Source organism: Gavia stellata, chromosome 6 (assembly GCF_030936135.1).
Source record: "Gavia stellata isolate bGavSte3 chromosome 6, bGavSte3.hap2, whole genome shotgun sequence".
NCBI lineage: Eukaryota > Metazoa > Chordata > Aves > Gaviiformes > Gaviidae > Gavia > Gavia stellata.
Genome location: NC_082599.1, coordinates 47,175,537 through 47,203,249, shown reverse-complemented (window position 1 = coordinate 47,203,249; position 27,713 = coordinate 47,175,537). Strand labels below are relative to the sequence as shown.

At 42.5% G+C, this 27,713-nt stretch overlaps 1 protein-coding gene across 2 annotated transcripts in view; it reads right to left on the bottom strand.

The window, feature by feature from the left end:
* SH3BP5 (SH3 domain binding protein 5) overlaps nucleotides 1–27,713 on the bottom strand; it is a 54,288-nt gene that overhangs the window by 9,814 nt on the left and 16,761 nt on the right. For both annotated transcript variants that reach the window (XM_059818807.1, XM_059818808.1), the window contains exons 4-5: nucleotides 10,152–10,316; nucleotides 2,134–2,264 (exon numbers count right to left, since the gene is read on the bottom strand). In XM_059818807.1, the coding sequence (XP_059674790.1) occupies nucleotides 2,134–2,264; nucleotides 10,152–10,316 (296 nt within the window). The remainder of the gene's footprint in view (nucleotides 1–2,133; nucleotides 2,265–10,151; nucleotides 10,317–27,713) is intronic.

Genomic DNA, 27,713 nt, shown 5'->3' with positions numbered 1-27,713 from the left:
GAGTGAAAGGCACTTTGCCCCAGTTACCGGAGCAGAAAGTGACTTCCAACACCAGCTAACACAGGCAAGTTCATTATCCTACAGCTCAGAGGCACCAAGCCAGAAGATCTGGCTACTGTTAAGAACATGCAGCCATATGCACTTTCATAGCTTACAAGCAAGTAAGCACCCAGAAACAAAATTAAAGCAAAACCAAAACAAAACAATCCAATAATCATCCACTCATCAACTTTACACAGCAAATCATCTAAATGACTTTCCTCCAGGCTGTCCCAGTCCTACTTTCAAACAGTAATGCTTTAAGCATCTTAATCCAGACCGAAGTGAGGAGCAAATGCAAATCATGTTTTGCATGGAAAAGAGCAACTCATTCAGCATGTCCACCCACGAGTTTATGGAAAGAGAGGATGGACAATATGGGCCTGAAAGGCCCCGGCATTACAGCCAACCCTCCCGCACCACCCAGAGAGAAGGGCAAATCAGTTTGCTGGTGTTAAATCCTTCCAGAAAACCAGCTAGTAGCCAGTTACACCCTACAATACAAGCAGCCACAAATTCAGCAGCCTCATTTCCCAGTTTTATGTAGCCTCTTGACAGCACTGATGTTTTCAGCTCAGTTTCAATTCTCATTTACATGAAAATTGCAATGCTGAGAGACAACTGACCTTTCTAACATCCTTGTGTAGTATGACTTCAAATACATGCACGATAAGCCTGTTTGTGCCATCAGGCATTTTCCACTTTAATACTAGGTTAGAATTGGCGTTTCTGTACACCCCTTACTAAAACACCCTACCTAGGTGGTTTACACTGCAGTCAGCCCTGCTGTGAGACAAAGGTATGTTGGGATACTTCCACACAAGTGAAAACCAGCTTGTCCTGAGGAGAATGACAGAAGCCAACAACCTCACGAGGGTAGTTTCAGCAAGGAAACGGAAGACTCAGGCAGCAAATCACACTAGAGGCAGCTGGGGCATCAGGCCCAGCACCATCATCGTTACGAAAAGTTACATAGGATCCCCCACTGACAACTTATCAGGGTCTTTATTTTAAATCTTACTGTAAGGAAGGAACTCCTAGCAGCCAAACCACTTCTCAGATACTACTGTTATTCAGAGAAATCTGTCATTTAGTGATCTGATAATGTTTTTCACAATCCCTGTGCAGTGCTAGACAAACAGCATGCAGCTCATTCTACAAAACCACACTGCTACACTGTTTCAGCAAACATGCTTGAATCTTCCTTAAGAAGTGCTAATCCTTTCCTGAATTGAGCAAACACCAATCAAAATAGATTTTTAGTTAGCTGATTTCACCAAAAAGTCATTTTTAGATGGAGGGATTAAAAGCTAAATACAGCAAGCAGATTGTTTAGACAAGCTACAGTCTGGAAATACAAAGAAAATGACTTTGAAATATAAAGAGGATTAAGAATTGGTTGTAAACAGGGCCAACATTTTAAACAGGTTCTGAGCAAAAAAGCTGTTTCATTTCTCCGCAACAGAGCAAAACTGCACATCAAATGCAAACACATTTATTCATGAGTCTTGCTGCTTAGCTATGCTCTCTGAAGTGCATTTCCTTCCCAAAGAACAGCTCTCACACACCTTTGCTACGGCAGCATTAGGAAGTAAACAAGTCTGATGTACAGCATGCTACACTGATGCAGTCTCACACCTTTCAGGTTTCTGGCACTTGCTTTGTTGCTCTCCTAACTAAAAATAAGAACTAAACTGCAAACAATCCTAAGCTGCAAAACATCCACGCACAGAGCTCTGCAGCTCTGTCGGCAGCATCCATGTGAATCCCATGAGCCTGTTTCTCAAGTCACATGCCACCAAAGGATTCAATGCATTAGAACAAGACCAAGAATATGCCCAGAAAAGGTTTCTTACCCTGCTTAGTTCATCAGTCTATCAAGTCAGGTGCTTCAAAAAGACACTTATAAAAGACAACAAATACAAGGACAAATACCACTACCAATTGTGCTGTGAGGCTAACGCATGCAGACAGGAGCCCAAAGGGAGAGGTACAAAGGGCAACATACTTTAACAAGTTTGAAAAACCCCACAGAATTGGTATTTCCCCTAAACAGACTTCACCACTAAACTCATCTCCAAATGTAAAACATACTTTGATTTATTGATGGCTCTTTTCAGCTTCTTCTCCAGTTGTTTCATCCTTCCCATGGCAGCATTGTATTTGGCTGCAGTCTCCTTGTGAACCAACTCACTTCTCGTTTTGGTCTGTTCCGCCTCCATGACCTTAAAGAGGGAAAACACAGGTTGAGTGGCAAGACACAATGATCCATTTCTTATCATTTTAATTAACAGCATCTTCATAATCTTGCCAATCAGTTTATGTCAGGAAAGTGAGGGGATGGTAAAAATCATTTTCAATGAATCTTCTTGAAAGTCTTTCCTGAAAGAAGCAGCAATATGTCAGATTTGCAAACCCTGTGTTAATTATGACAGAGATGTTGCAGCTTCTTGCATAATCTCTCTTACGGGAAGTTCAGAAGAGCCTCAAATTTTGGGATCATCCATTTTTTAACCCAGTTAGATATTGAGGAGCAGAGCAGCGCTAGCAGAAGTCACCCAGTTACATTTAACAGCGTTGTTTCTGTTCCCTCCTGCTTCTCTCACCAGAGCCTTCCTTTCCCAGCAGGGAGCTAGCAGACTTCTCAGCCCCCGGCTGCAGTCCCACCCCTCTGGAAAGGGCTGAAAACCAACCACAGCAGTGAGAGGACTGAAATGCAGTTCAGCCACCAGAAAACAGGGTGTCCAACAACTGCCTGTTTGCAGAAGGCCAGGAAGCTGCCTTTTCTCTTAAAACAGCTGACCAGCTTCAAATCATGATTTCAACACTGAAAATGCACAGAAGTTTGAGCGCTGAGCTGACACCCCATCACACAGATGGGGAAAGCTATGCTGATGACCAGCCCACTATCAGGGCACGCAGATGCTTAACGCGCGGCAGTCCCAGGCCCAGCACGTCAGCTGCTCTCCGCAGCCAGCCAGGGCCTTCCCCAACCAGTCAGGCTGCAGCCCTGCATACAAGCTAGCAAATTCTTCAAGCAATCATTTCTTCAAAGCTTTATAAACAACCGCTCACTGCCGTAGCATTTTGCAGCAATTAGGACTCTACAAAAGCAACAAGAAAAGTAAATGTCCCTCCATTAGCTGCTCTGCTGGTATCCCATAGTCAGGCTTTGCCAGTAATTCTATCCGGGGTACTTTCATTGTGCAAATTTGAGACATCAGAGACGTTAAGTCAGAAAATCTGTTTTCTTTAATGCACTAGCAGTCAAGATCCAGAGAGGGAGGTAACTGATTTCTTTAAAGTAAGAAAAAGTGGTGACACCTCTCCATTGGTCTGGCAATGAAGAAAAACCAGGCAGTTTTCAGGCTGCCGCTCTTGCAGCTATGAAGGTATCCATACAAAAAGTGGCAGGACTTGATTTGCTCCAGTACTGGATTTCAAAACATCTCATCTGTGAAACCAACTACTCCACAACTTCATGCCTAAATGAAAGCGTGAAACTGCTACATGCCAAAGCTGAACTGCATTAGCATCAACTAGAAGCTCTTGCTGCCACAACTGGAGGCCACGTTTTGCTCATCTGCACACACCACTTACTATTAAACAAAGAAGTTGCTACAGAACTTTAAACTATGAGAAAGAAAGGTTTCCAAAGGCTCTTTTGATTAGATATAAAATAATATACTCAGCTCCAACACCCTTCAACTATTTTTTATATAAATAAGGCATCCACTTTCAAAGAAAGGTCAAAAAAAAAAAATCTATTGGATTCATAACAGGCTCTCTCCTGCATCCTGAAAACAAGCTGCAGCCTCTTATCTTGAACAACTGTTCAAAAGCTAGGTTGATGCAATGACTCTCCCTAGTGAAATATGTCAGACAAGGCTGGTTTTAGCGTGGAAGCGTCTTGAATTAAAATGCAGTCTCCAAAGACTGCACAGAAGCTGGCTCGCCTTCTTTGTAGTGTGGCAAGGAAACTGCAATTTAAAAATGCTAGAAGCTACAAAATAATGGAGCAGCCGGAATTTGCAAGTGTTCAACTAAATGTCAAACCCACGCATCCATTCTTGGGGCAAAATTAGCATCAGCTTTGATATCTGGGATGAACCACATGATAAGTCCTACCAGCATCAGGGTCATAAAGCAGGTTAGGTGTCCAGTATCATGTTGATTTTGCACATCTTTCGTATCAAACATCACAGAAATGCTGAACCCTGCAGAACTGGGATTTGAGGATGACAGATCATAAACACCTCAAAATATCTGACAAAATATGGAATTTGCTGCCAGCCATATATACCCACATTCATTACCCCTTCCAGAAAGGGGAAAAAAAAAAAAAGAAAAAGATTGTATACTTCATCCTTTTGAGAAATCAGTGATATAAGGAAAACCATCTCCTCCCACTCCCTTGTTTTCCTATGGGCATTCTGTCATGACGCTCACTTTACCCACACAAGTCTGCGGAGAGGCCAGAGACAGCCTGTCCCCTTCCCCCGGGGCAGCGTCTCAAGGTGCACACCCGAGGCTGAGGAAAATACCTGGAAGATTGTGAGGTATCTCTGTGGAGATCCATCACCTGCCAAGATGGATTTAAGCATTTCATTCAGCAAAGAACAAAAAGATCATCCACCCCCTCCACAAAAGCCAAATGGCCTTTAAATAGACAAGCTGTCCAGCAGGGCAGGTGGACAGAAAGATACTGTAAAACATGCTGCCACCTCTACATCTGGCAGGTTCAATGTAAGACCAGCTAGGGAAACCCCTCACCTTTTAAAAAGATCTTAGAAGACGACTCACAAGGCTTGTGTGGGGGAAGAAGTACTTTTTATCAGACCTAATAATACGGTTGGGGAAAAAGCAGTCTTACATAGACTTGTAAACAAGCTTTTGGTCACAGTTACCGAATAAGCTGTTTTGTCTAATAAAAGTCACTGTGCTTCTACCATCAACGTTGCCTTGTTAATGCTCCTAAGCCATCACAGATGCAGCAGCATCACTTCGAAAAAGGCAGAGATAAAAATGAGGATGACACCTCTTCAAACTAAGACTGCTCAAGACACACCTCTCCTCCTTACATTGTACCTGCCATTCATACCCTTGGGGCGAGCAGGGGACATACCCTTACACAAAAAGATCCAGAGTGGGTGAACTTCAAGGATGCCCACACATTCACTGGACATTCCTGTAGCCCACACCTGTCCTTAATTACTAGATCACCTATTCCAGGCAGAACTCATTCTCCCAGGTAGCACAGGCTACAAGATACAACTATTGGAAAACAAAACAAACAAACAAAACCCACCACAGGTCTCAATCAATTCCTCTTCTCCCCTTCCCTATCCTCTATTTCCAACCCAGATGTCTGGGAAAGGAAGGTTGGTGTAGAGTATATATTTTCAGTAAATAAGTCTGTACAAGTAGCTCTGTTCCCCCCAAAAGATTTACATGATCTGAAGTCAAAGATGGACTCCAGGCGAAGTTTCAGTAATAACAAGAGATGCAAAAGAAAAATTTATCAGTGAAATCCAGCAAAGCTGATCATCTCAGCCAGAGAATTACTCTGGACAACTGTTTCTTTCTCAAAAAATTAAATTGATGGCTCTTCTAGGGGAAGAATCAGAAATAAAAGAGATAAGAGACAGTGCAAGATCAGTAAACCAGAAGGACAGAATCAACAATACAAGGGGTTGCATTTAACCCCTGCATTTCCAGGGTGAAGTGACAGAGAGATTAGGGCAGGGAAGGATGTGGATATTTTTGTTGTTTCTTTCACAGACTTTTCTTTCCCCCCCTTTTTCTCCAAGTATTTCTATCTGCAGGAAGTAGCTCTTCTCTCTACATCACGAAAGCACCCGCACATTTTACAATGACAGATGGTACTTCACGGTATAGTAGCAAAGAGAGCTTCATAAGCCAAATTAAACCAAGAGGGAGCATGCCTCTTCCCTCTTCAGTCTCCCCTCATCCCTTCCTTTTTAAAATATCTCATGATCAAGAGCCAAAACATTTCTTCTCCCTGCCAGAATTTATGAACTGAACATATCTCAGGGAAGACTGTAAAAGCAGAACCATTTTAAGATTGCAGACTGCATCGGCAATTAGAAATTAGCAATTTCTCTTGAAATTCATGAAGGATCTTCCTTTCTGCTCCAACTTGTCTCAAACTTGAGGTAACACATCTGTCAGCACTTTCCTTTTGTACACATTTATAAATTATTTTCAACAGGAATATAAATGTGAAGATCTCTCTCCTTCATCCTCCAAAATTATCCATCCTTTGGCCCTTTTATAGCCTTACCCTCTGCATCTCAGACTGCAGCATTATAATTCAAGGTACTAGCAGATAGGCAACACACTTCCACTTCCCAAAAACATTTTCTCCAAATTTTAAAGACAAACTGCAGTTACCAAAAAACCTGGTAAGCCAATGGCTAACAATGAACAGTACTTTTCTTCTCCAGGCAGCTTAAGAGCTCATCAAACCTGTCTACATGCAAGCTAGGTGACTACATATCCATTATAATCAACAGAGAATTCATCTCACAATGAACTTGCCCCTCCGGTCACAAGAATTGTTCTTCAGACACCATCAACTTACTGATCAGACCTCCTTTGACTACAATGGAAGTTTAGGCAAGTAACTGGAACATACGAAGTAATGCTCTAGATATCTGAAACTGATGAGCTAAATCCCAGCCTACATCTCACTACGCTTACGTCAGATCTGTGGAGAAATGGACATCTAGAAAAAACCACAGGAATTTACCCAAAAATACACATCAAGTTAAGAGTAGAGACGGGTAAAGCAGCTGCCCAACTTGCACGATCGCATCATAGTTCTGTGTTTCACTGTGGTAAACACATAGCTCAAGCACAGACGTTAGCTCAAGCACTGACATTTACAGGGTTTAGTTGCATCTTCATAGGCAGGCTGGCACCCAGCTCCTATTTAGGCACCCAGCTTCCTTTGGAAACATAGCTCCAACTGTAAGGTGAAAAGACTGCTGAGTGACAGACTGTACTCCCCGTACCTATTCACGCTGGTCCTGTCTGCTTTGCAAATAAAAACATCTTCCACATGTTAGGCTTCCAGCCCACACAAGATAAGCAAAATTTCAGTAACTCTGCTATTTCTCATCAGTTTAATTATATGATTTTCTGTATTAGTGGCTACAAAAGCCTTGTTTTCAGTAACCTATTAGACTGCCAGACATTCAAAATAGTGTTAATAGCTTTTCAGTCTATGAATAAATCGAGAAGCAATTACAACATGCAACCCTTCCTTCTATTTCCTCCCAGTGAGGGTCTGCAAACACCATCTCCTGTTTGGTACTCTGGAACCCAAGTCTTTGTCCACATCCATTGGGTCAAGTGCAAAAGTAACCTGATAGTATTTCCATACATGCCTGTATAAAAAAGTGTCTCATTTGTTCTCTTGCCTACCCTTTTCCTTTATGCTCTGTTTGCATTGTTTGTCAGCTAGCAAGCTGCTACAGGGCTCGAGTTTTGTTCCAAATTTCAGATTAATTCAATACAGCCTGCTACTTCTGCCTAAGAATACCAAATAAAAACACTTTACTCTTGCCTGACATTTCTATCAATAGAAAAACAAATTAATTAGTAACCCACTTCTAACATTTGGCACAGAGGTGCTTTTCTGCACTTGATTCATTGCTGTACAAGGCCCAGTGCAAAACATTCTCTGCCCAGTACAACTGTCATTCATAAATAACGCAAAAAAGCTAGCAAATCCAAAAAACTACAGTGCAAAAACTTTCTCCATGAGTGATTTTATATATGGAAGTAGAGAAATTCTATTTCTTAACCCTCAGCCTTCACCCTCAAAAACAGTTTTTTCCATTAGTAATTTCTAATGTAATTAATAGTTAACAATCTGAGTTAACAGTAACACTGTGGCAGTCAAGGAGAACTTTTGTTCTAGCAGATCTCACCCTCCAACCTGTTTTCATTCATAGCTTGGTAGGGAATGATGATGTTTTCTGCTCCCCTAGACCCCAATTATTCTGTTTACCTCACTGAACACTAAGCACTAATTGCATACACTGAAACCAAGGAAGTATTCACTCTGTTCCTAAAGAACTTATAAAACTCAGTCAAGCGCTCCAAACAAACTAATGCTGGGTCTGTTCAGTCAGGACTTCCAACAGCGTTTTCACCCTTCTTGGCTCTGGCCCTAGCCTTAAGACCTCCAGTATGGCCAATGAAAAATCACAAGACAAACTTCCATGTAACTCTTTCAAAATCTTCTGTACCCTGAAAAGGTGCAGATAGGTGTTTTCTGGGAACTGAGCTTACCCAGACTATTTTAAGCACCAGGAGGAGTTGGGTAACATGCTTTCTATTCAAGGAGCCATCAGCTGCTCTATACAATCCAGCCTGTGCCTAGGAGATTTTATAACTGCAGTAAATAAACCTGAGGTTCCTATTTACTGTTCAGCTGTAATCACCAGAGACATTATGGTTTGAATCAGTCCTCCAACAAGCAGATATTCTGCATTCAGTGATGACACATATCAACACCACCAGCATGACTCCACCGAACTCTGTCAGCAGCCATCTTCTGCTCTAAATCACTGGGTTTGCCTATCTCGGGTGTTCTCCTCTTGTAGACTCTCAGGAAAGGATTAAGGCTTGTAGAAGGACACAGGGATCCCCTTGAAATAGCCAAGGAAAAGAGGAATCCATTTGAACTCTCAAAACTGCTAGCATTTCTTTCCTCACCCACCCCAACACAAATTTTCATTATGCCAGCTAGAGAGAGGCAGCTGATACGTGGTTGCTATCACTCTCCACCAGATCTCAGCAGTTTAGTAGTCAGGACCTCTAAGCAACTCCTTAAATGCTTCCAGTTTTCTCACCTATCTATTCTGATAATCAGTAATTGTGTATCCGTTTCTGGACTTTGCTCATATTGAACAGGGATAACAACAAGGGAAAAATGACAGCTGGCGATGTCCTGGCACACACAAACCCTGCAAAGGTGGGGCTCCCTTCAGAAACACACAGAGCTTACCAGATCTGCAAATACCTACTGATAACAGGGACAATAATGCAAACAATACCCTGGAGTTTCTCTTTTTTAATATATACCAGGTTTTCCATCTCTCCCCTACACACAGCCAACATCTTTTTTGTTCCCTGTTTCTTCATCAGGCAGCTGTTTTTTTTACAATTCACTCTGAAATAGAGGCTTTCTTATAACTGAGAAGCTTCTGCAACAGAACAGAGCTACTGCATTGAGGACTGCAAGACAATATGAACATTGTATGGCATGCTAGCATATTTGGAATAGCAAATTCAGCTTCACTGGCATATTAAGGGAACTCTGACAGAACAAAGGTTTTTAACTTCAATTTTTGGTTCTTTCATGTTAAAAAACCCCCCCTTTCTGCCTTTTTTTTTTTTAAACAGACAGGAAAAAAGAGACACGGCAAATGACAGGAAAAGTCGTCTTGACAGCTGCTAAAATGAATACCGCTTTTCATTGTTAGATACTGCATCTCTTCTGTGAATTTAAAAAAAACTTTACAAAGGAGGTAAGACCTTGTCTAAATTTGAAAGTTAATTCAGGATAGAGCAGTGTGCAAGCTTAAAATGCAACACACAGTTTTGAGTAATTCCACATTCAAACACATGTTTCTAAAGCAGAGTGCCTTGTTCAACTTACGCCATACTAAGAACAGGTTATACTAAAATTGGAACATGTCCCTGTTTTTCCAGAGTAAGAGTTTCCATAACAGATGTATTCAGGAATAGCCATCCCTATGTAATTATCCTGGCATAACTCCAAATGCAGACACGCCTTAAGACATTGTTTATCCCTATTATACAGATGGTAATTTTGTTTTCCTTTAGAGAGCTACTCCACTAGCTACTAGCACAGCCAGAGAACTGTAGTTGTCCCAGTAGCAGCCCAAGGCCTAAATCATTTAACCTTAGGCTTCATAATTTTCTGTAGCTTCATTTCCTATATGTCAGGTATCTGGACCAGTACAAAAACTTGGTCTTTCGTAAACTTAAGCTTCAAACAACACAAGAGAACACAAAATATGGAAAAGACAGATGCTGGGGCAAGTTTGTATTACCCTCTGAGTAGCATGGTTGAGCATCTCTTGCCAGGCTGAGTCAAACTGACGTTTGTCATCTTCAAGTAGCCTCTGCTCAGCAAGCGAAATGGTCTCTTTTGCAGCACGCAGCACTTCAGTGGCCCTCTGAAAATCCTGAGTTGCCCTCTGAGCTTCCAGCTGTGCCTAAAAAAGAGAAGTTGGGATCAGAGACAAAGGCACTCTCACAGTCACGTTTAGAAGATCTATCACACTAATCCCAGGACTTTAAAAACACCACGCCAGCATTACTGTTTCCCAACCTTTTACTTGGAAGTGACACGTATTTCCTCACTGGACTAAGTACTGCTAAGACAGCCGTTCCCACCCAAACAGGTAATTTGCAAAGAACTCTCTCCTAAGTGTTTGTAGTCAAAAAATGCACAGCTGATGGCCTACAAATAAGCACCTGTCTGAGAAATAAATACCTTATGATATAGGTTTAATCACTGAGAAACAAAACAAAAGAAAACGCAATAGCAAACTTGCAGCATGTCAAGAATACATTGAGAATGGCACTGCCTGAGTTTAGTCAGGGTGGATTTTTATCTGATGCACCACTAATCACACTGAGGAAGTGTTTTGGAAGTATTACATTGCTATAAAGCATAAACAAGTTTTCTGAGAAAGTGGCTGCTAATTCTTTGGACGTTCTACTTTGCTATTGCTGGGACACAACTGGTGCAGCAAGTCCCCAGTACACAGATACGAAGGTAAGCAAGGGAATTTGCAATGCATGTAAAACACAGATAAAGACCCTGCTATGTCCTTTGGAAACTGATGCTTCCTTTCAGCAAAATAACACAAAGTTTGAGCTTGAAGGAAGCACTTTCAGGTGTCTGCATGGAAGCAGGGGAGTACAGAGTCTTCTCGTGAACTATATGGTTCTTGCTGCAAGAGCAAAGACTCCTCCAAAACATACGACCTTCCCAGCAAAGCAAGCACAGCTTAGAAGCCATCTAATCAATAGGCTGTGATCTCTTTTATTCTGGATCAAAAAAATTCTCTGAGGCGTTGCATTTACAGACTACCTTCATCTCTTCCTGAAGGTTTTAACAAGGCTCTTAATATCCAAATCCCACTCTGAACAGTCCTCAAGTAAAATGCTCGCATCTTAGGAAATGGCCGCAAGTTGCGTCAGGGGAGGTTTAGACTGGGTATTAGGAAAAATTTCTTCACTGAAAGGGTTATCAGGCATTGAAACAGGCTGCCCAGAGAGGTGGTTGAGTCACCATCCCTGGAGGTATTTAAAAGACACGTGGATGAAGCGCTTAGGGACATGGTTTAGTGGTGGACTTAATAGGGTTAGGTTAACGGACTTGATGATCTTAAAGGTCTTTTTCAACCTAAACGATTCTATGATTCTATCTTGCAGGCTGGAGCCACCTCTGTTTTTCACAGCTGAGCATCAGCCCTCCAGGGTCCCTAACGCAGCACCAAGCCCTTGCCTATTCAGCCCAAAAAGGGAGAGCAGCCAATAAAGCAGAAATAATGCCAGTCATACTGCAGGTTTTAGTAGTACTGTGGTGACAAAAGTCATCACAGAGTTCAGTAGTCTGCAGTGTTGCACTTTCGTACCAGTGGCAAGTCTTAAATGTTCAAAATAGGTGACTCTACAATGACTAGACAAAGAATATCCATAAACAAATTACTGGTGTTGGCTGGATTTTGGTTGGTTGTTGGGCTTTTTTTTTTTAGTAAGATAGATATGTCCTCTCTTTTTATAGTTATCACTGAATGACTAATAATTTTAACATTCAGGCTTTCAAACATGCAGGTTTCACATTGTTTTCCTTCTTCAGAAATTTTTAATTTCTGAAGCTTTTGTGTTCATTTGCTATCTCTTAACTATATCAGCACTTTACTGCTCTAGAGTCCTTTTGAGGTTGACACACAAATACCTTGTTTAGCTCAAAAGTAAAAGTCTTTACCTGAACTTTTCTGCATTATGTATTTCATAAATTTCTATTTAAAGTAGTATTTTTGAGCTGTTTTGCGCTAAAACACCACCCTTCAAATGTAAGCTTCACATTCAATTAATTGAACATCCAGCACTGTGAAGACAGTTTTCGTTTACACTTCAATGATTTTTTTAAAAATAAACTGGCATTACCCAGTTTATACCTATGGTAAAGGTCTTTGACCAGACATGACTGACAGAGCAAAATAACAAATAAAACTTTACATGTCATGATATACGGAGTCTGAGGCTGAAATGGGGAAAGGACTCTGACATACATAATACTAAATAGAGGAAGATGAAGTCTTATGAATAAAGAAAGAGGTTTTAATGAGAAGAAATGGTGGTCATTTGGGAAGTGGCTAAAAATCCCTGATAAAAAAGGGAAATAAGTAAACCAATGGTGCATATCTCCAGCAAACAGCTGGCTACACCTCCTCAACACCAGCTGCATCAAATACCTTCACACTTGAGACACCACAGTTATTTGTAAAGGTAATGGAAAAAACGCTTCCCTCCCTGCCCCATGGCAGGGGAGATGGACTCCTAATTTAAACACAAGTCTTAAAAGGAAATAAAGCACACTAAGTTTCCCTCACAATGTCCTGAAATAGCAGCAAGCTCTTCTTACTTCCTTCCCCCTATCACACAGAGAGGTACTTCACCCCAAAGTGACCATGGAAAAACAGGAGTTATGTGTCAGAGGTCCTTCAGCTACTAGCTGGGGAGGGAAATCAAAGTCATCACAATCAGTGCAGTAATTTCCTTCCAACCAAGGTCCTTGATGCACTTCCTTCTGAAGCGGCTGCTGGTGTTTTCTCACAGAAGAAAAATTCATCTAACCATGCCCTTTACTGCTTTCAGGCAGCCTACACCACACCACTCTGCCTAAAGTCTTCGTGAAGAGCCAGGGCATTAAAGTGTTAATTTCCATGCAGGACTGCACATCCTAAAGCAGCACAGCACTTTAGGCCAATATTAGTGGATGAACAGCATCCTGGTGTAAATTCATCGTTAATATGGTCTCTTAGAAAGTCTAAGAAAAAACCCCACACGTTACATCTCCTCACCACCCCAGTCACCAGCTGCCTATTTCAAATGTAGTAACATGTTTTATAAACTCAGAATAAACCTGACTAAATAATATTTTAATTTAGCCACTAACTAACCTAAACCGTGGTACTCACCAAGCACAGGAAAGCCATCTGAGGATCTTTAAACAAGGCGTAACCTAAACTTCCAACACAGGACACAGCAAGAAGCCTGAATCTTAGTCCAAAATATCCTCTGCTGAATTCTCCGAAAATTCATAACTTTTTTTTTCTTCCACTAAGTTTGACCTACGCTAGTAAAGGGATCAAATGCAAATAAAGCCCAAAAGTTTTCCACAAAAATAGTTTGAGATGGGATTTTAAAAAGTGAAATAAAATGCAAGACTCCAGTAAGAGCCTGCACCAAGTACTGCAGAACAGCGCTGAAGATGTTGGGAGGAACAGCAGGACTGATTTTCATGGAAGACCCTATGAGAAGGAGCCAGGTCCCAATAACTTCCAGGCAATAAGGTCATCAAAGCCTAGCCCTACTGAAGGCTTTAGCTTCATGGCTGCCCAGCTGCAGAAGCGGGCCTGCCTGCACAAGAAACAATTTACAAACGCAGGAAAAAACAGACTGGCAACCCATTCCTAGCACAGGCAGAACCACATCAGCAAGTAACTGCTTTCGAAAGACTAGTAAAACCAGATGCCAGGGACAATGTGAGCACAGGAGAAGTGCGGTTTTCTCACCATAACTGCATCAGCACTTGAAAATTTCTGTTGGCACAGATACCTAGGTCAGGGATCAACACATCTAAGCCAGCAAAAAGTCTGCAGAGCATTAGGAGCCAAGTTACTAAATCCCCATGGAAAACAACATTTAGTGGTAGCTTGCAGTACTAGTGGTTCTTCTGATGAAGCCTTTAAAGCACAATTGGCTGCACAGCAGGAAGATGTTCTTTATAATAAGAAAACCAGAAGCTAAATTTAGAATTCAGCTAGATTTCTACTTGCACCTGGACCTATAGGACATTGAGAGCTGAAGCTGTTAACAGGCAGGCCCATAACTCTGGCCACATTCCGCTTCATGTCCCGTAACTGTGTGGGCAAATGGAAAACTGAAACAAAACCACACTTAAATACTCTCTCCCAACTGTATTTGTTGAATGCTACTGTGCAATGGCAGTTTGGAAACAGTGTTTTGGAACACAAAATGCTTTTCGGTTTAAGCAAAAGAGTTAGTCCAAATAGCAATTTAGCTTCAACAGTTATCTGAAGTCAGTCTACAGTCTTTTATTTAAGCAACTTACTGAAAGCCTGGGAAAGAAAAAAGCCAAATGCTAGGGTAAAGAATGATGCATTAGTCATTAGAGAAACATCAACAGGTTTGTGGTTTTGCCAATGTCAAAATGGATACTCAAACACTTTTTTGTTAGTACAGTTACTCAATAATTAGCCTTCATTTAAAACTCCCTGCAGCATGTACAAGCTGTTCTGCACCATCACTGACAGATGGCTCTCACGCTCTCAGTCTCAAGCCTGCAGGTCACTCAGCTTGAGGGAAGACAGAGTAGCATCGTTCTTCATGTGCTTTTAAAATCACAGAGAACAACAGGAGCTCAAGTCTCCATCCAACCTCCTGACATTGCATATGAACGTCATCATTTTAGACAGCAGCTGTTTCTCTCAGAAGACCAGAACTCAAAATTCAAATGAATGGCTGAAAACTAGGTTATTTTGCTTTCAAGCACAAACTGTGTTTGAGTTGAGAGAGGTTTCATCCTGGGGTAGCACAAGGGAAAATATACTAGGGATGAGGACAAAAACCTCTGAGGGAGGTTGGAGGCAAGTGGGATGTCAACTTTCTGTCTGTCACCCACAGACATCAAGCTAGTGCTTGATGGGAGTCTACCCGATATAAAAGTAAGCATCTCTGAAAAAAGTCAGAAGGAGCTAGGCCAATGAAACCCCTTCTTGAAAACAAGAAAGCCTTGACACCTTGGGAACTGGGGAACCTGTGCCCCAGCTCCCACTGCCACAGTGACCGGGAGCTCATTGTGCCTCATCTTCAGTGCTTTCTGCCAGGAAACTCAACTGAATGTCTTCACCACTGCAGACCCTTCCCCTATTAGCATAAAATATAAAATGGGTCTGCTTGAGAAATGCAATTAAGCAGCCATGGAGATCTCAGCTAAGGAGAATCCCACCGTCACAGCAGTCTCTGTCATACACCAGCCACACAGAACACCAACTCTTTCTGCCACTGCATTCATCCCTCCTCTGCAACTCCGTGCTCTACAAGCAATCTGCTACAAACAAGTCTCCCACAACAATAAATCTCTTCCCTACAACAAGCAGCACGCTCAAGAGTCCTGCTCTGCCCACCCAGCCCCCTCCTCTCCACCTCTCCTCATGACCAAGAGCTTTCTCTTCGCCACTATGCACCCTGTGCTCTTCCGCACAACCGATCCCCTCTCACCAGCTCAACTGCCGCTGATCTCCCTATCTCCGATACACACAGCCCCAAACTTCCCAGCCAGCTCCCAAAGACCCAGAGGTGACACACGCAGTAGCAGCACTCACAGAAGCAAATGGAGCACTGTGATATAGAATATGTCAACTTTTAAAATAAACAGTGATGTAAAATTAAAGGGGTACTGACAGGGTTCATAATTGCAAGCTATTAGTGTATTGCTGAAAGGAGCCCAGTCCTGACAAATACCTTTTGGGGGGATAAAAGCTGCATCCTCATGGGCAATCCTCTGCTTAGTCTAGACAGGGCCTTGCACAGAAGGGAACCACGCACAACAGCTGGATTATGTTGTTAGCTAAAGGCAGTGATGAAAACAAAAATGCTAGGCCACGGCAAGCTAATAGAAGAAAACAAAACCAGGCACTTTTAAAAATACAGTCATTCTTCTGGAATTGGCAGCAGCATATAGACAGATTTTCAGGCCAGCACAGACACATCTGCTTGTCCACTTCCAAAGCAGAAAACCCTGTACTCTTTAATTATGAAATACAATTTTCTGTTTAGTCTACATAGCTTTTATTGCCCAATCCCCCTTTGTAGTCAGAGCCCTTGCCCAGCTGACCTAATAGAGGATTTTTCCCACCCTACTACACATAGCTTGAATCTTCTGCATTAACATTAACAAAGACATGTACTCCTTTCCATCATTTCATCTAATCTCCAATTTTTGGTTTTGCCTACCTGTACAATGTCACTGACACTGAAACACGGTGCAACACAGCTACAGCATTCCTCTGAGGTTAGCTGACATCTAATACACCCTAGCAGACACTGCCCAGCCTCTGACCTGTGAGCACATGTGCACGCAGCTAACGGCCAAGCCAGGTTGCCAGAAATAGACACAGAGGGTACATTTTGTGGGGCCAAGCCTGCTACAGAATTTCTCCCCTTGGCCAGCCTCCCTCACCAGAGGGCCAGACCACAAGTGCTGGTAAATTCATGAAGAGGGCATCACTAACACAACCAGCAAATTTCCCATTAGAAATGACAGTCAGCAAAGATCAATTATTTTCAAATATTTAAAAAATTGGCTTCTCATTTAGCCAGGTGAACTTATGTCACATCAGGCTGCCAAGGTCTTGACAACCACTTCCCTTCAGCATCTCTGCGCTACTGCCAGTAGAAGGCACAAACAATCTCTGTTTCTAAAACCCCTATAAGCTGGAGCATGAAGGGAACACACAGCTGCTGCTCTGAATAAGGCACCAGCACATCACGTGCTGGCCCAAGGCCTTTGCTCTAAAAGGCGCTTGTTTGTTAACGCGAAACCAATGTCTCTCCCATTCATTAATCTTTAAAACAATAGTTCAATTGCTACCAGCAAACACTTACTTGCATACTACCAAATAGATAATGATTAACTGGCTTCCAGTCACATTCTTCAGAAGGAAGCAAGTTTCAGATGGTTCCATTCTGGCCCCTTCTCACTCATTTAACAACATCCCACAGTTAATTTGCTGTGCAAAGTACAACAGGGAACATGTTTTAAAACAGGAACTTCCCTCCACCAGTCACCCACCAGAGTTGCCATAGCACTGCCTGTCTTCAGGGATCACTCTGATCATGGTGACTGCACTGCAGCATCTCTGGCTGGGATGAGGACAGCACTATCACCACTCCTTGACCATGGCATACCTGAATGAAGGGTTAAATCACTGACGGTCACTGGGTGAGACCCTACTGTGATACATAGAAGCTTCACTTGCATAGTTCTAGTTATTTGCTGAGCAGAGTTGATAATAGGATGTTTCAAGACATGTAACTCCCTGCCTGACAAGATCAAACAGGCCTTGAGGTAGCTCATTACGCCTCCTAAGTTTATCATTGATAATAGGGACTCAGGGCGTTTGTGTCAAGGTAAGTGCCGAAGAACTAGTTCAAACTGACCTTTTTGTAACATTCCAAGGCCAAAGGATGGATGAGCCAATTCCATGACCGTGTATGGACAAAGGAAGACCAAAGTTCAACTAGTGGACAGTGTGAGGAAGACTATGAATGACCACCAGAGGGTGAAAAGACCCCAACCCTAATTTTACTGCGCATGCTCGGACTATGCAAATGAATTCTGGGAACTCATCCCCATAAGACCACCCTTTTTAGAAATCTGATGAGTATGTATGATTTTTCTGTATATGAACTGAGGTGCTTTGCTAACCCTTTGGAGCACTCGTGGCGGACCAGTCCCCAGCGCTGTATTAAAGAATGCCTGCTTAATAACAAACCAGTTGTTATTGAGTTATTCATCTCGGAAAACTGTCCCGATTGCGGGCTCGGTACCAACTTTGTTGTTTCATGCCTATCTTGCCCACCACTGCAGTGGGTTCCATAATTCGGAAGCCTGCAAGGTGAAGGCAGTAAGCACTTGCTACAGCATTCACAGTAATTAGCCACTGAGTGCTGCTATTTTGGCTCCAGTTTTCCTCAATCTGTATCAATGCAGCTGGCAGCCAGTAATAAGAAGAGTAGCCCAGATGTCAACACAAGGGCCCATAATGCTCAACATCCTAAAAACAATCTTGATAGCTCACTCCTGGCAAATCTGTGGATAATACTAAGTTAGAAAAGGTGGTTGAAAAGGCAAATGTCAGAACCTCAACACAGATGGACCTTGTCAAACTTGATTGGGCCAAGAGAAACCTCACGAGGTTCAACAAGAAGTGTGGAGCCCTGCACCTGGGGTGGAATAATCCCATGATCAGCACAGATGGGAAGTTCAGCCCTGCCAAAAAGGACCTGTGCATTACAACAGGTGCCGGGCTGAAAAAGCTGAAGAGGTGCACTCTCATTGTGAGTAAGGCAAACCATGTCCTAGGCTACGTTAAGAGGGCCACAGCTGGTCAATCATGGGAAGCTATCATTCCTCCCAACTCAGTGCTGCTGAGGTTGCACACTGAATACTACACCCAGGCCCGCCAGTTCAAGAGGGGTGTCAAGACAGCGTCCAGAGGCTTACAATGACTCCTACAAGGAGTGCTGAGGGATGTGGGCTTTTAGCAAGGAGGAGACTAAGGAGTAATCTAATTAGCTGCCAGCTAAAATTTGAAGGGGAGCTGCAAAGATGACAGAGTTGAATGAATGCTTCTCGGCAGTATCGGATGATATAACATGGAGCAATAGCCACAGACAGCAGCTTGGAAGTTCAGGTTACACATCAAAAAAAAAAAAAAAAAAAAGTCTTTTCTACCAGGGCAGTGTGACCCTCAAACAGGCTACCCAGAGACGTTATAAATCTCCATCTCTGGAGGTTTTCAAGACTTGGCAAAGCCATGAGCCATGGTTGATGCAATCCAGCAATGGTGACAGTTCTGCTTTGAGCAGAAGATTGGATCAGATGACCTCCAGAGGTCCTATACAACCAGCATTTCTACCAAATACCATAATTTTTTCTTACAGTTTAATCAAAAAACAAAGAACATAGTTGCAAAAAATTTGCAGTAATGCTGAATGTTCTCCTAGATTCTCAGACCCACGCATTTATTTTCTTGAATAATCAGTATAGTGATGCAGTTGGGGGGTGGGGGTTTTGTTTGCTTTTTTTAAGGACCATGACCTTGTTTTCCCCAGTCCCTACAGACTAAAAATGCAAGCCAAGCCAGAACTGAGAAGTAGTAAAAAAACAGAAACCCCTTCTTGCTCTAGGCCATGTACAGATGCTTATAAACAACTTGTAAAATCCAAGGCCTCAGGAATGATCTCATTTTGGCAGATCTATGAGGCTTTTTGTGAGCTATATATTAATCTGTGATGATTGTTTGCATTACTGACAGAAAAAACAGTCTCTCAAGAGTCTGAAACACCCTTGTATTCTTTAAGCTGTTTACTGAAAAGCTATAAAATTGTACACAGGTTAAAATTTGCTTTTTCAAAAGCAGATTTGAAGATTTTTATTTGGGTGGAGAAGGCAAAGGGGAGGAGAAAGTGAAAATAAGCCTTGCTAGAGCTTTTTGGAGCACAAACCATTTCCTCCCTGCTGCATAACTAATGAAATGCCTGTGGAATACAATGAGCAGATGTCCCTTAGTCTCTGCTTTTGACTAGGTGTCTTGTTCTAGTGCTGGGCTTTTTGGTCCCATCCATGCATCCACCCATCCTCTTCTAACAGCTTAATTGTTACAGAACTGACCTGACTCCTGGCTCTGTTTTATTTTCTGGTAAAACTGTAGTCTATAAAAAGGCCCATGAAATCAGAGTAGACATACGAAGTATGTTCTGAGAGACATCTAGCTCAGTACTAAAGTTAGGCAATATGTGTCATTGCCTTAAGACAGGATCACAAGCCATATTCCAAGAGACAAAAAGTTCAGGGTACAACCAGCAACTCCATTAGCTACTTCTGTTACCAGCTTACAGAGAGTTGATCTCCTCAAACACAGAATGCCACCTTGTGCTTGTTTAGGAGTTATGGAAGGAAATGAGAAAGAAAATATCTAAACACACAATTTCCTTAAACGCTGTTAAGGCCAATCCTGGACTGGACCGAACAATCAGCTGCCAGCCTTTCTCTGTTCTCTGGTTGCTCTCATCTAGGCTGTACACTAGGATCTTGTGAAACGAAGGCAAGAATATAACCTCTGAGCTGATCATCGCCCCTGTGCACTCAGTCATTTGAAACCTACTGGACTCCTCGCTGTTTTTAATCCATCTAGCTCTTTGCCTTACAGGAGTAGGGAGGCGATGCTCATTTGGGCCCAGAAATTGTTATGGGAGATACTACACCAAGCCTTTTGGCCATCCCTCATTTTTCATGGGGTTGTTATGAGATGCTGGTCTGCTTAGACTTACTCACACTAATTAATGAGTCTATGGCACCAGAATACGACAAACAGTTCATCCTAATACCATCCAGACACAGCCTTCTTGGGCACTCACTGCCATCTGCTTGATAGTTGTGCACTTGTTTGTGGCCAAAATTAAAGCTGCTGCCTTCTGGAAGAGGGGATCTTAGAATATGTCCAGGTTTTTCTCTCCAAGGTAAAATACCTTATTAAGAGATAAAAACGTCAAGATAACCCTCCCCACAATATGCACCTGCATTCTCAGGGCTTAGGCAGTGACTCAGTGAGTCTAGGGTTTACAGCTGGTTTCTAGGTTTACAGAGGCTGTGCATGCTCATCTGTACCTGGCAGCAGCGTCCTTTGCTGAAATCAAATAAAGAAGCAAAGAACAAACTCCCACAAATACACATTGCAAGATTTACACAGCGTGCTTTAGTGGATTTTGCTAATTACCCAAGACAATAAATGTTCAGCACATACAGATGCAACAGATACATTCAGGAGAAACACCGGATCATTGTCTCACCTAATTGCCACCAAAACAGCAAATGTTTGTTCGTAGAAGTTTCCAGACAGTTGGCAAGGAAATGGCAGGCTGGTTCTGAAAGCACATCTTGTGCATGCATGGATACTGAAATAAGCAAAGAAAAGGCACGTGGGCAGGAGTTTCACCTGGGTGACGGGCTGTTCTGGACATGTTCTCCCAGTCCCCAGAAAACCTCACGCTCACCAGCAACTGCCTATCCTCAACAGCAGGGACGTGCTCTGGAAGAAGGGTCCAGGCTGACCTTGTACAACTTTGACAGCATGCTCACAGCTACTTTTGAGACAGTCATTTTCCTAAGGGACCTGTTGAAGATAATTCATCTATTGACCCTTCAAAATTTTTCCTCAGGGAATTATACATGTCTCCATGGCATGTGTGAATAACAGGCTTGCTTCGCTTAAAGGAAAAAGTTGCAGGTGGTGTCCTGGACAAATGAAGGGCTAAGTCCATTCCTTGAAAGAAAAGGTCGAGGGAGCAGCAGAAACAGACATTTCAATTTCCCTGCACAGCAGTAAAATCCTCCTTTAAGAACAAACCATTAGCACCCTTTACTAAGTGAAAAAACAAGTATCAGAAGCAGACCCAGCTGAAAAAGATGGACATTCCTTCCACATCCTGGCAGTGAAATTTATCTCCTAACAGTAGTACTGCAAGTTTGCTGCAATTAAGAGAGACTTTCCTTACAGAAACTGAGTCAATACAGAGCTGTTCCCATACATGCTACAGAGAAATTAAGACTCTTCAGATAATCTTTTCCAGCAAGAACAGACAAGAGCTCATAAATTCATACTGTTTTACTAGAAGACCTAACGAAACACACCCAGAAGGCAGTAACCAACATCCATAACAGATTTGGTTTGGCAGCAGCCCCTAGCATGAGCATTTATCATTTCATAATAAACTCACACCTATTTAGACCACCATACACAATAAAGATTGGGGTGGCTGAACAACTTCCCCAAAGTTGCGAGACTTGTGCTGCCTTCAGCAGTCATTCCTGAGCAATTACCACAGAAAACAGGTACACAGGATATCATCCTGACCTCAAGTCACCCAGGCTCAAATGCCAGCTACTATTTTTAACAGATGATCCTGTCTGTGGCTTACAGTCTCTTGACATAGCCTTTACTAGTAGCCAGAAAAGATTGGGAGGGGAAACTGTAAGAGAGAACAAAGCAAGGCAATCTTTCCTTTAAATTATTGTTTCTTCAAATGCTGTAGATTTGCCTTTTGGCAATAGATACGCAAAGTGCTACAGCTATGCAAAGGAACCCACACCTAAATCTCTGGGGTTTTTCCAAACTGAAGAGGATGCAAAATTATGTTAATCAAATCTTCAGACAACAGCAGAGGAAAAAGGAATTCATCTCTATTTTCACATCCCAGCACCCTTTGAGAACTGCTTACACTTTCCCGCCAGTTCCAGCATCTGCCATTGCATCTGTGGCTAAGCATAATAGCCAGATCATTTCTTTCTGCCTAAATCAGCTGACATCTAACAAAAAAATCCCAAAACTTTCCTGCCCTAGCCCTCCTCTTGTTACTCCAAAGAACAGAGGGCATTTCTACACCAACTTACCGGTATTTCAGTATTTCAGACCTACTTGCCCAACACTTCTAGTATTTCACAACAGAAAAGGAACAAGAAAAAACATTCTTGAAGGGTAAGGAAAATAATTAGGTCATTGCATTGTTGTCAATTACTGGAGAGGAGGTTGACCAGCTAGCTGGCTTTGTATTACTACCATCCAGAATAGCTAAGAACTGATGGATGCTTTGTGAGGTGGGAGAGAGAGATACAAAAAAAAAAGAGTAAGTTTTTTCTTCTCTTCCAGATAAATTCTTCAAAACACTTAGATGAAAACAGTATTTTCTTCTGCTTCTGGAAAGAAAAGCAGAAGAGGGAACAATGTCTAATTTACAGTGCACAGCTAACACATCTAAATGACGGAGCCCTCCAAGGCACGTCTTCTACTCATGACAAAACGACCAATCACAGTTTTTGCATCAATAGCTTATACAAACTAATCATCCATCAACAGAATAGTGCTCACACAAAATTAAAATGTACAAGGTATAAATACCAACCCAAAATAACTAGACCAGTTCACTGAGGCATAGAAAGCACAGATAGACACAGGAGGTCTAACTTTTAAAGGGGGCACATATACGCACAGAACTTATCGACAGAGGTATTTCAACAACCAAGTGGCTAAAAATTAGTTCCTACTATCCAAAGATGCCAAGAGCACAGTATTTGGAGATGGTTTTGCTACAGATGCCACCTAGTCTGCAGGAAATGTAACTAACAGAGCACTAAATATGAATCAGGTAAGGACTTTTTTTTCAGTTCATCTGTGAAGTGGCAGCTGTTAGTGTTCCCAAATATGGGGCAGATTTCCAGCTGCTCAGGATTAAGAGGGTAGAAACCTGCCAGTCACACTGACCTACTATCCTGCATTAGCAAGGTTGATGGGAAGACAAACACATTCAGGATCTTTCCTTCACAGATCAGATCTTTGGCATACCTTTCCAAATCTGACCAGGCAACATCTGTTATCTTCTCACCAGTTTAAGGACAGCTAGCTTGAGACACTCGAATATCACGCTGGTCAACCAGACGACAGAGCCAGAACACAAAGGTAAAATTATTCACTTAATCTTTAAGGCCTCAAATACCAGTGCTACTAAATCAGCCAGGCAAAACCCAGCTGGTTGTCCCAGGTAAGTCTCCCTGAGCTCCCTGCTTTCTAGGCATTTTCACAACTTTGGCCTGAAGAAAAATGCAACAGAACCATAATGCAAGACTTGAAATACAGTTTTCAGTTTTTAAGCATTCAAGTGGAGCAAACTGAACACACCGGGCACAAGCTCCGTCTGGCAGCACTGAAACACTGAGCCATACATACCTGAACATTGGGTAGCGACTCCTACATGCTACTCCCAGGATTTCAATCACAACTGTTTAAACATAACAAGAAAGCACAAGAGGCACTCCAACAAATTTTGAGTGTGGCAAAACATTTTCTTTACTTAACCCAAAGTGCATCCTACTTTAGAAATAAAGTTTACGAAACCCAGTGGATTCCCTGGTGGAAGTCCAGGAAGTGACTCCTCACCCTCAATCACAGAATTACTCATGTCAGATTCCCTTGCTTGGCTTATTTCCTCTTCAGATGGGTGCCTGGCCCCACAGCCAGCCACGCACCATGTGGAAAGGGAGATGAATATACTGAGAACGCCCCTCGGGATCACTGCAATGGGAACTTCACATTTCACAAGAGGACTGACGTCACATCGACATGGTTTCCCCAAGATTTAATGATGTGTTTTGTAACAAAAAAATTGAAAGAGTTGGTGGGAAGAAGAGGTTCAGGTCTAGAGCAGGTCCACAGGGAGCAGAAAGGGAAAAAGGACACACAAAGCTTCTTAGGCCATCAGGTACAACCCGCAGCCTCTATGCTTCATCCTTTCAGGCACCACTTCTTGCACAGCTCACCTACAATTCATCTCCTTACCATTTCTTTACAGCGCTGGGCTCCCTGATTGCCAATGCGGCAACTTCCATGTCTCCTTTCCCTTCGGAGCACCCCAGCCACCTCTTCCCAGGCAAGTCTTGTGCTGCCTGCCTGCCTCCCTCCCTCCCACGCTCGGACTGCCCCAGCGCTAACCGAGGCCATCATGCCAGCCTCGACCCCACAGACAAGTTTCTCGACCACCAACAGGTAAGTCCCAGTTCACGAAGGGAGCTGCTCCCCTTCCTCTGAGGCTGGTGCAGTGGAGGGGCCACTAAGCAATCCAAAACCATATCACAGTCATTTCTGTATGGTTGATTCACACAAACAAGCTGCTTCTCAAACCATTCACCCCACCTTCCTAAGCCAAAAATTGTTACCACCTCTATCCTCACACTACTGTGAGACTGCCCAAGAGCCACCAGGGCAGCTGCAACACAGCATCTTCAATTAAAATGGCAAACTATCAGCGTAGGCAGACCACAAATAATATAACCTATATTGGCAGCCTAGACTGATTATTGCAAACGGCTGGAGAAGCAATGTCCATACAAAATACCTTCTGCTGGCTCCACCACCACAAACATGGGTGGAAAAACTCTTAGGAGCCTATGGCAGTTACTGACCCCACATTGACAGGACTTGTTTGATAAAAGGGACACTTTTGCATTCATCGTTTTCTATTGCTTTCTCCATGTGCAAGATGAACAAACTGTAAGAGATAGCAATTAGCAGCAGTGCTGCGCAGATGATCATTACTTACCAACGAAAACACAGCACTGAACTACAGCCATGGAAAGCAGTCAAATGCTCTGGGTGTTTGGGTTTTTTCTTAAACGGAAGAATTTGTAGAAGCTTTGTCAAAGTCAATTTTCAAGTTTCTGTATCCTTGCTTTGAAAATGTGAATCCACCAGACAGTTTTTTGGTTTCTAAACAGTTAACCAGAAACATTCCTTCAGCCAGACAAGGTCAGTTGGTTGTTCCACTGTAACTGTGCCAATAATTTTGCTTTTTACTAGCTCCATGGCAAGCTGCCAAACAGGAATGCAAGTCTGTCACAGTTCTGCTGACATTTAATTTTTGCTTCTCAAGTTCCCTCTCCCTCCACCTTTTTTGCCAAGATAAGCTTACCAGATAATACGAATCAGTCTTAACTCCTTGTTGTCTTAAAAATGAGCATGAGGACTTCAGCTCATAAAAGTAGGATCAAAAAGGAGATTCCTTATGACACAGCTATCTCCAATATACCAATGGATAACACATCTAGTGCTTAGGAACCAGAGGGGAAGACCTGGATATCCACTACTGTTGGATCTGGACCCAGGAGCTGTCGCCCACACTCAATGCTGCACCCCAGTCCACAGCAGAGCCAGCTGGTGCTGTGATCCAATTAGCTCTCACTCACTGAGTGAATTTGGATTGGAAACTTGGGTGCTGCAGGAAGCAACACTGGCAAGACCACAGTTTCCAGTTCCTAATTAATTTTTAAGGGTGATTGGCAGTTTTGAACCTCCAAGTTATGTGAATTTAAAAAGCTTTTGTCTCCTGAGCTAAGAAAGTTACCATCCATAACTTTCCACACTTGCCACACTACTTTCAGACATCTCAAGCTGAACACCTAGAAACTGAAATGCAACAGCCACTTTGGAAAGTTTTGTTCGTTTCTAGGCACTGCAATCCTGACTTCTGCAAAATTATATCAGTCGTATCTGCTGAGAAAGAGTCTTCCAATTAGGTAAGTGTGCTTTTATCTGCGTACACCCCTCCCACCTTCACCATCAAGTGGCTCAGTTCCTCCTCAGTTCCTGTTCTGCAAGATTACAGCAGCTACTTTTCATCCTGATTCACTTTGGATATAAGATTCATTGACCCACTTGATGCAGGATTCACCCAACAACTTTCAAATGGCTAAACAACACAAGATGAAATGTCTTAACTCCCTCTACATTTAACGAAGATGTATGTACCTCAGAAGGCTTTTCAAATGCAACTACCTCTCACCACTGGCTACAGTCAGTGATTAAGGGCCATAAGTTTTGTGAAGACAGGCAGAATGGAGACCCAAGGTCTGAGTATCTGAAAGCTCACCCCTAATAATTCTTTACCCTGTCAGCTGATTTCTTCAAACAGATGTGGCAATCCAGTATAAAATATTACATGAGAGAAAGATTATTAGTGAGGTGAGAGGAAGGAGCTCTGCTACATAAAAAGTTGCAGTGAATGGGACAGGTTAGCTGTCCTTGCTGAACACAATCTACTTGTCAGTCAGCTGCATTTCCTCTCAAGTATACCTAGACTTCATCAGGGAAGAACCGTTGTACATACCAATCCAGTCTGTTTTTCCAAGCCTTTTGAGATAAAAGGGTGCTGCTTAAGAAAGTATGCCAACAACATGAGAAGAATTACTTGTAAAGCTAAACCAGAAAGAATGACCCAAGAGGAAGCAGAACATGCATACCCACATATTGCTCTCTGAACACTTGCTACAAGTGTTAGTGAGAGATGCATGTAGATATGACCCAGCATAGATCTTTCATCTATTTTTGCCTGAAGCAAGTTTTCTGACACTCTTTTGTAAAAGCTAAATGAGGCAGGGGGCTGGGCGAGGGGAATATCACAAAGTAAAACCACGTCCCTCCCAAATAAGCTCAGTACTAAAGCAGAGCAAAGCATCCGCACCTACTCCCAGTCTGAGCCAGTAATGGGGACTAAAACCTAACTCCTCACTCTGAAAGAAAAAAAAAAAAGCCCCCAAAAACCAAAACAACAAAAAAACCTGCTCAGTAATAGGAGCTAAAGCTTAATTAAAAGCAACACTCCCAGGGCTTTTATTCAGGTTAGGGTCACTACAAATGCATGGATTGTTTTATTTATGGGGGTGGGAACACATTTTTATCAGATTTTGGGTTTTTTTCAGCAGAAGCAAAACAGAAAGGCAAGTCCTTCTGTTCAGTTTGTCCCTGGGTTCACAAGTGATGACGTACAGATAACAGTGTTTTAATGGCACCTATCACCCAATGACCCCAAAGTGCTTTTACTTCCCTTAATGAACTCGGCTTCACAGCAGCTTGACAGCGCCATTATCCATGGGAACTAAGAGAGAAATGAAGTAATTTATCTATGCCATGCAGCAGCACAAAATCGGCTCCTACCAGCCCAGTGATTTATGCAATAGACCA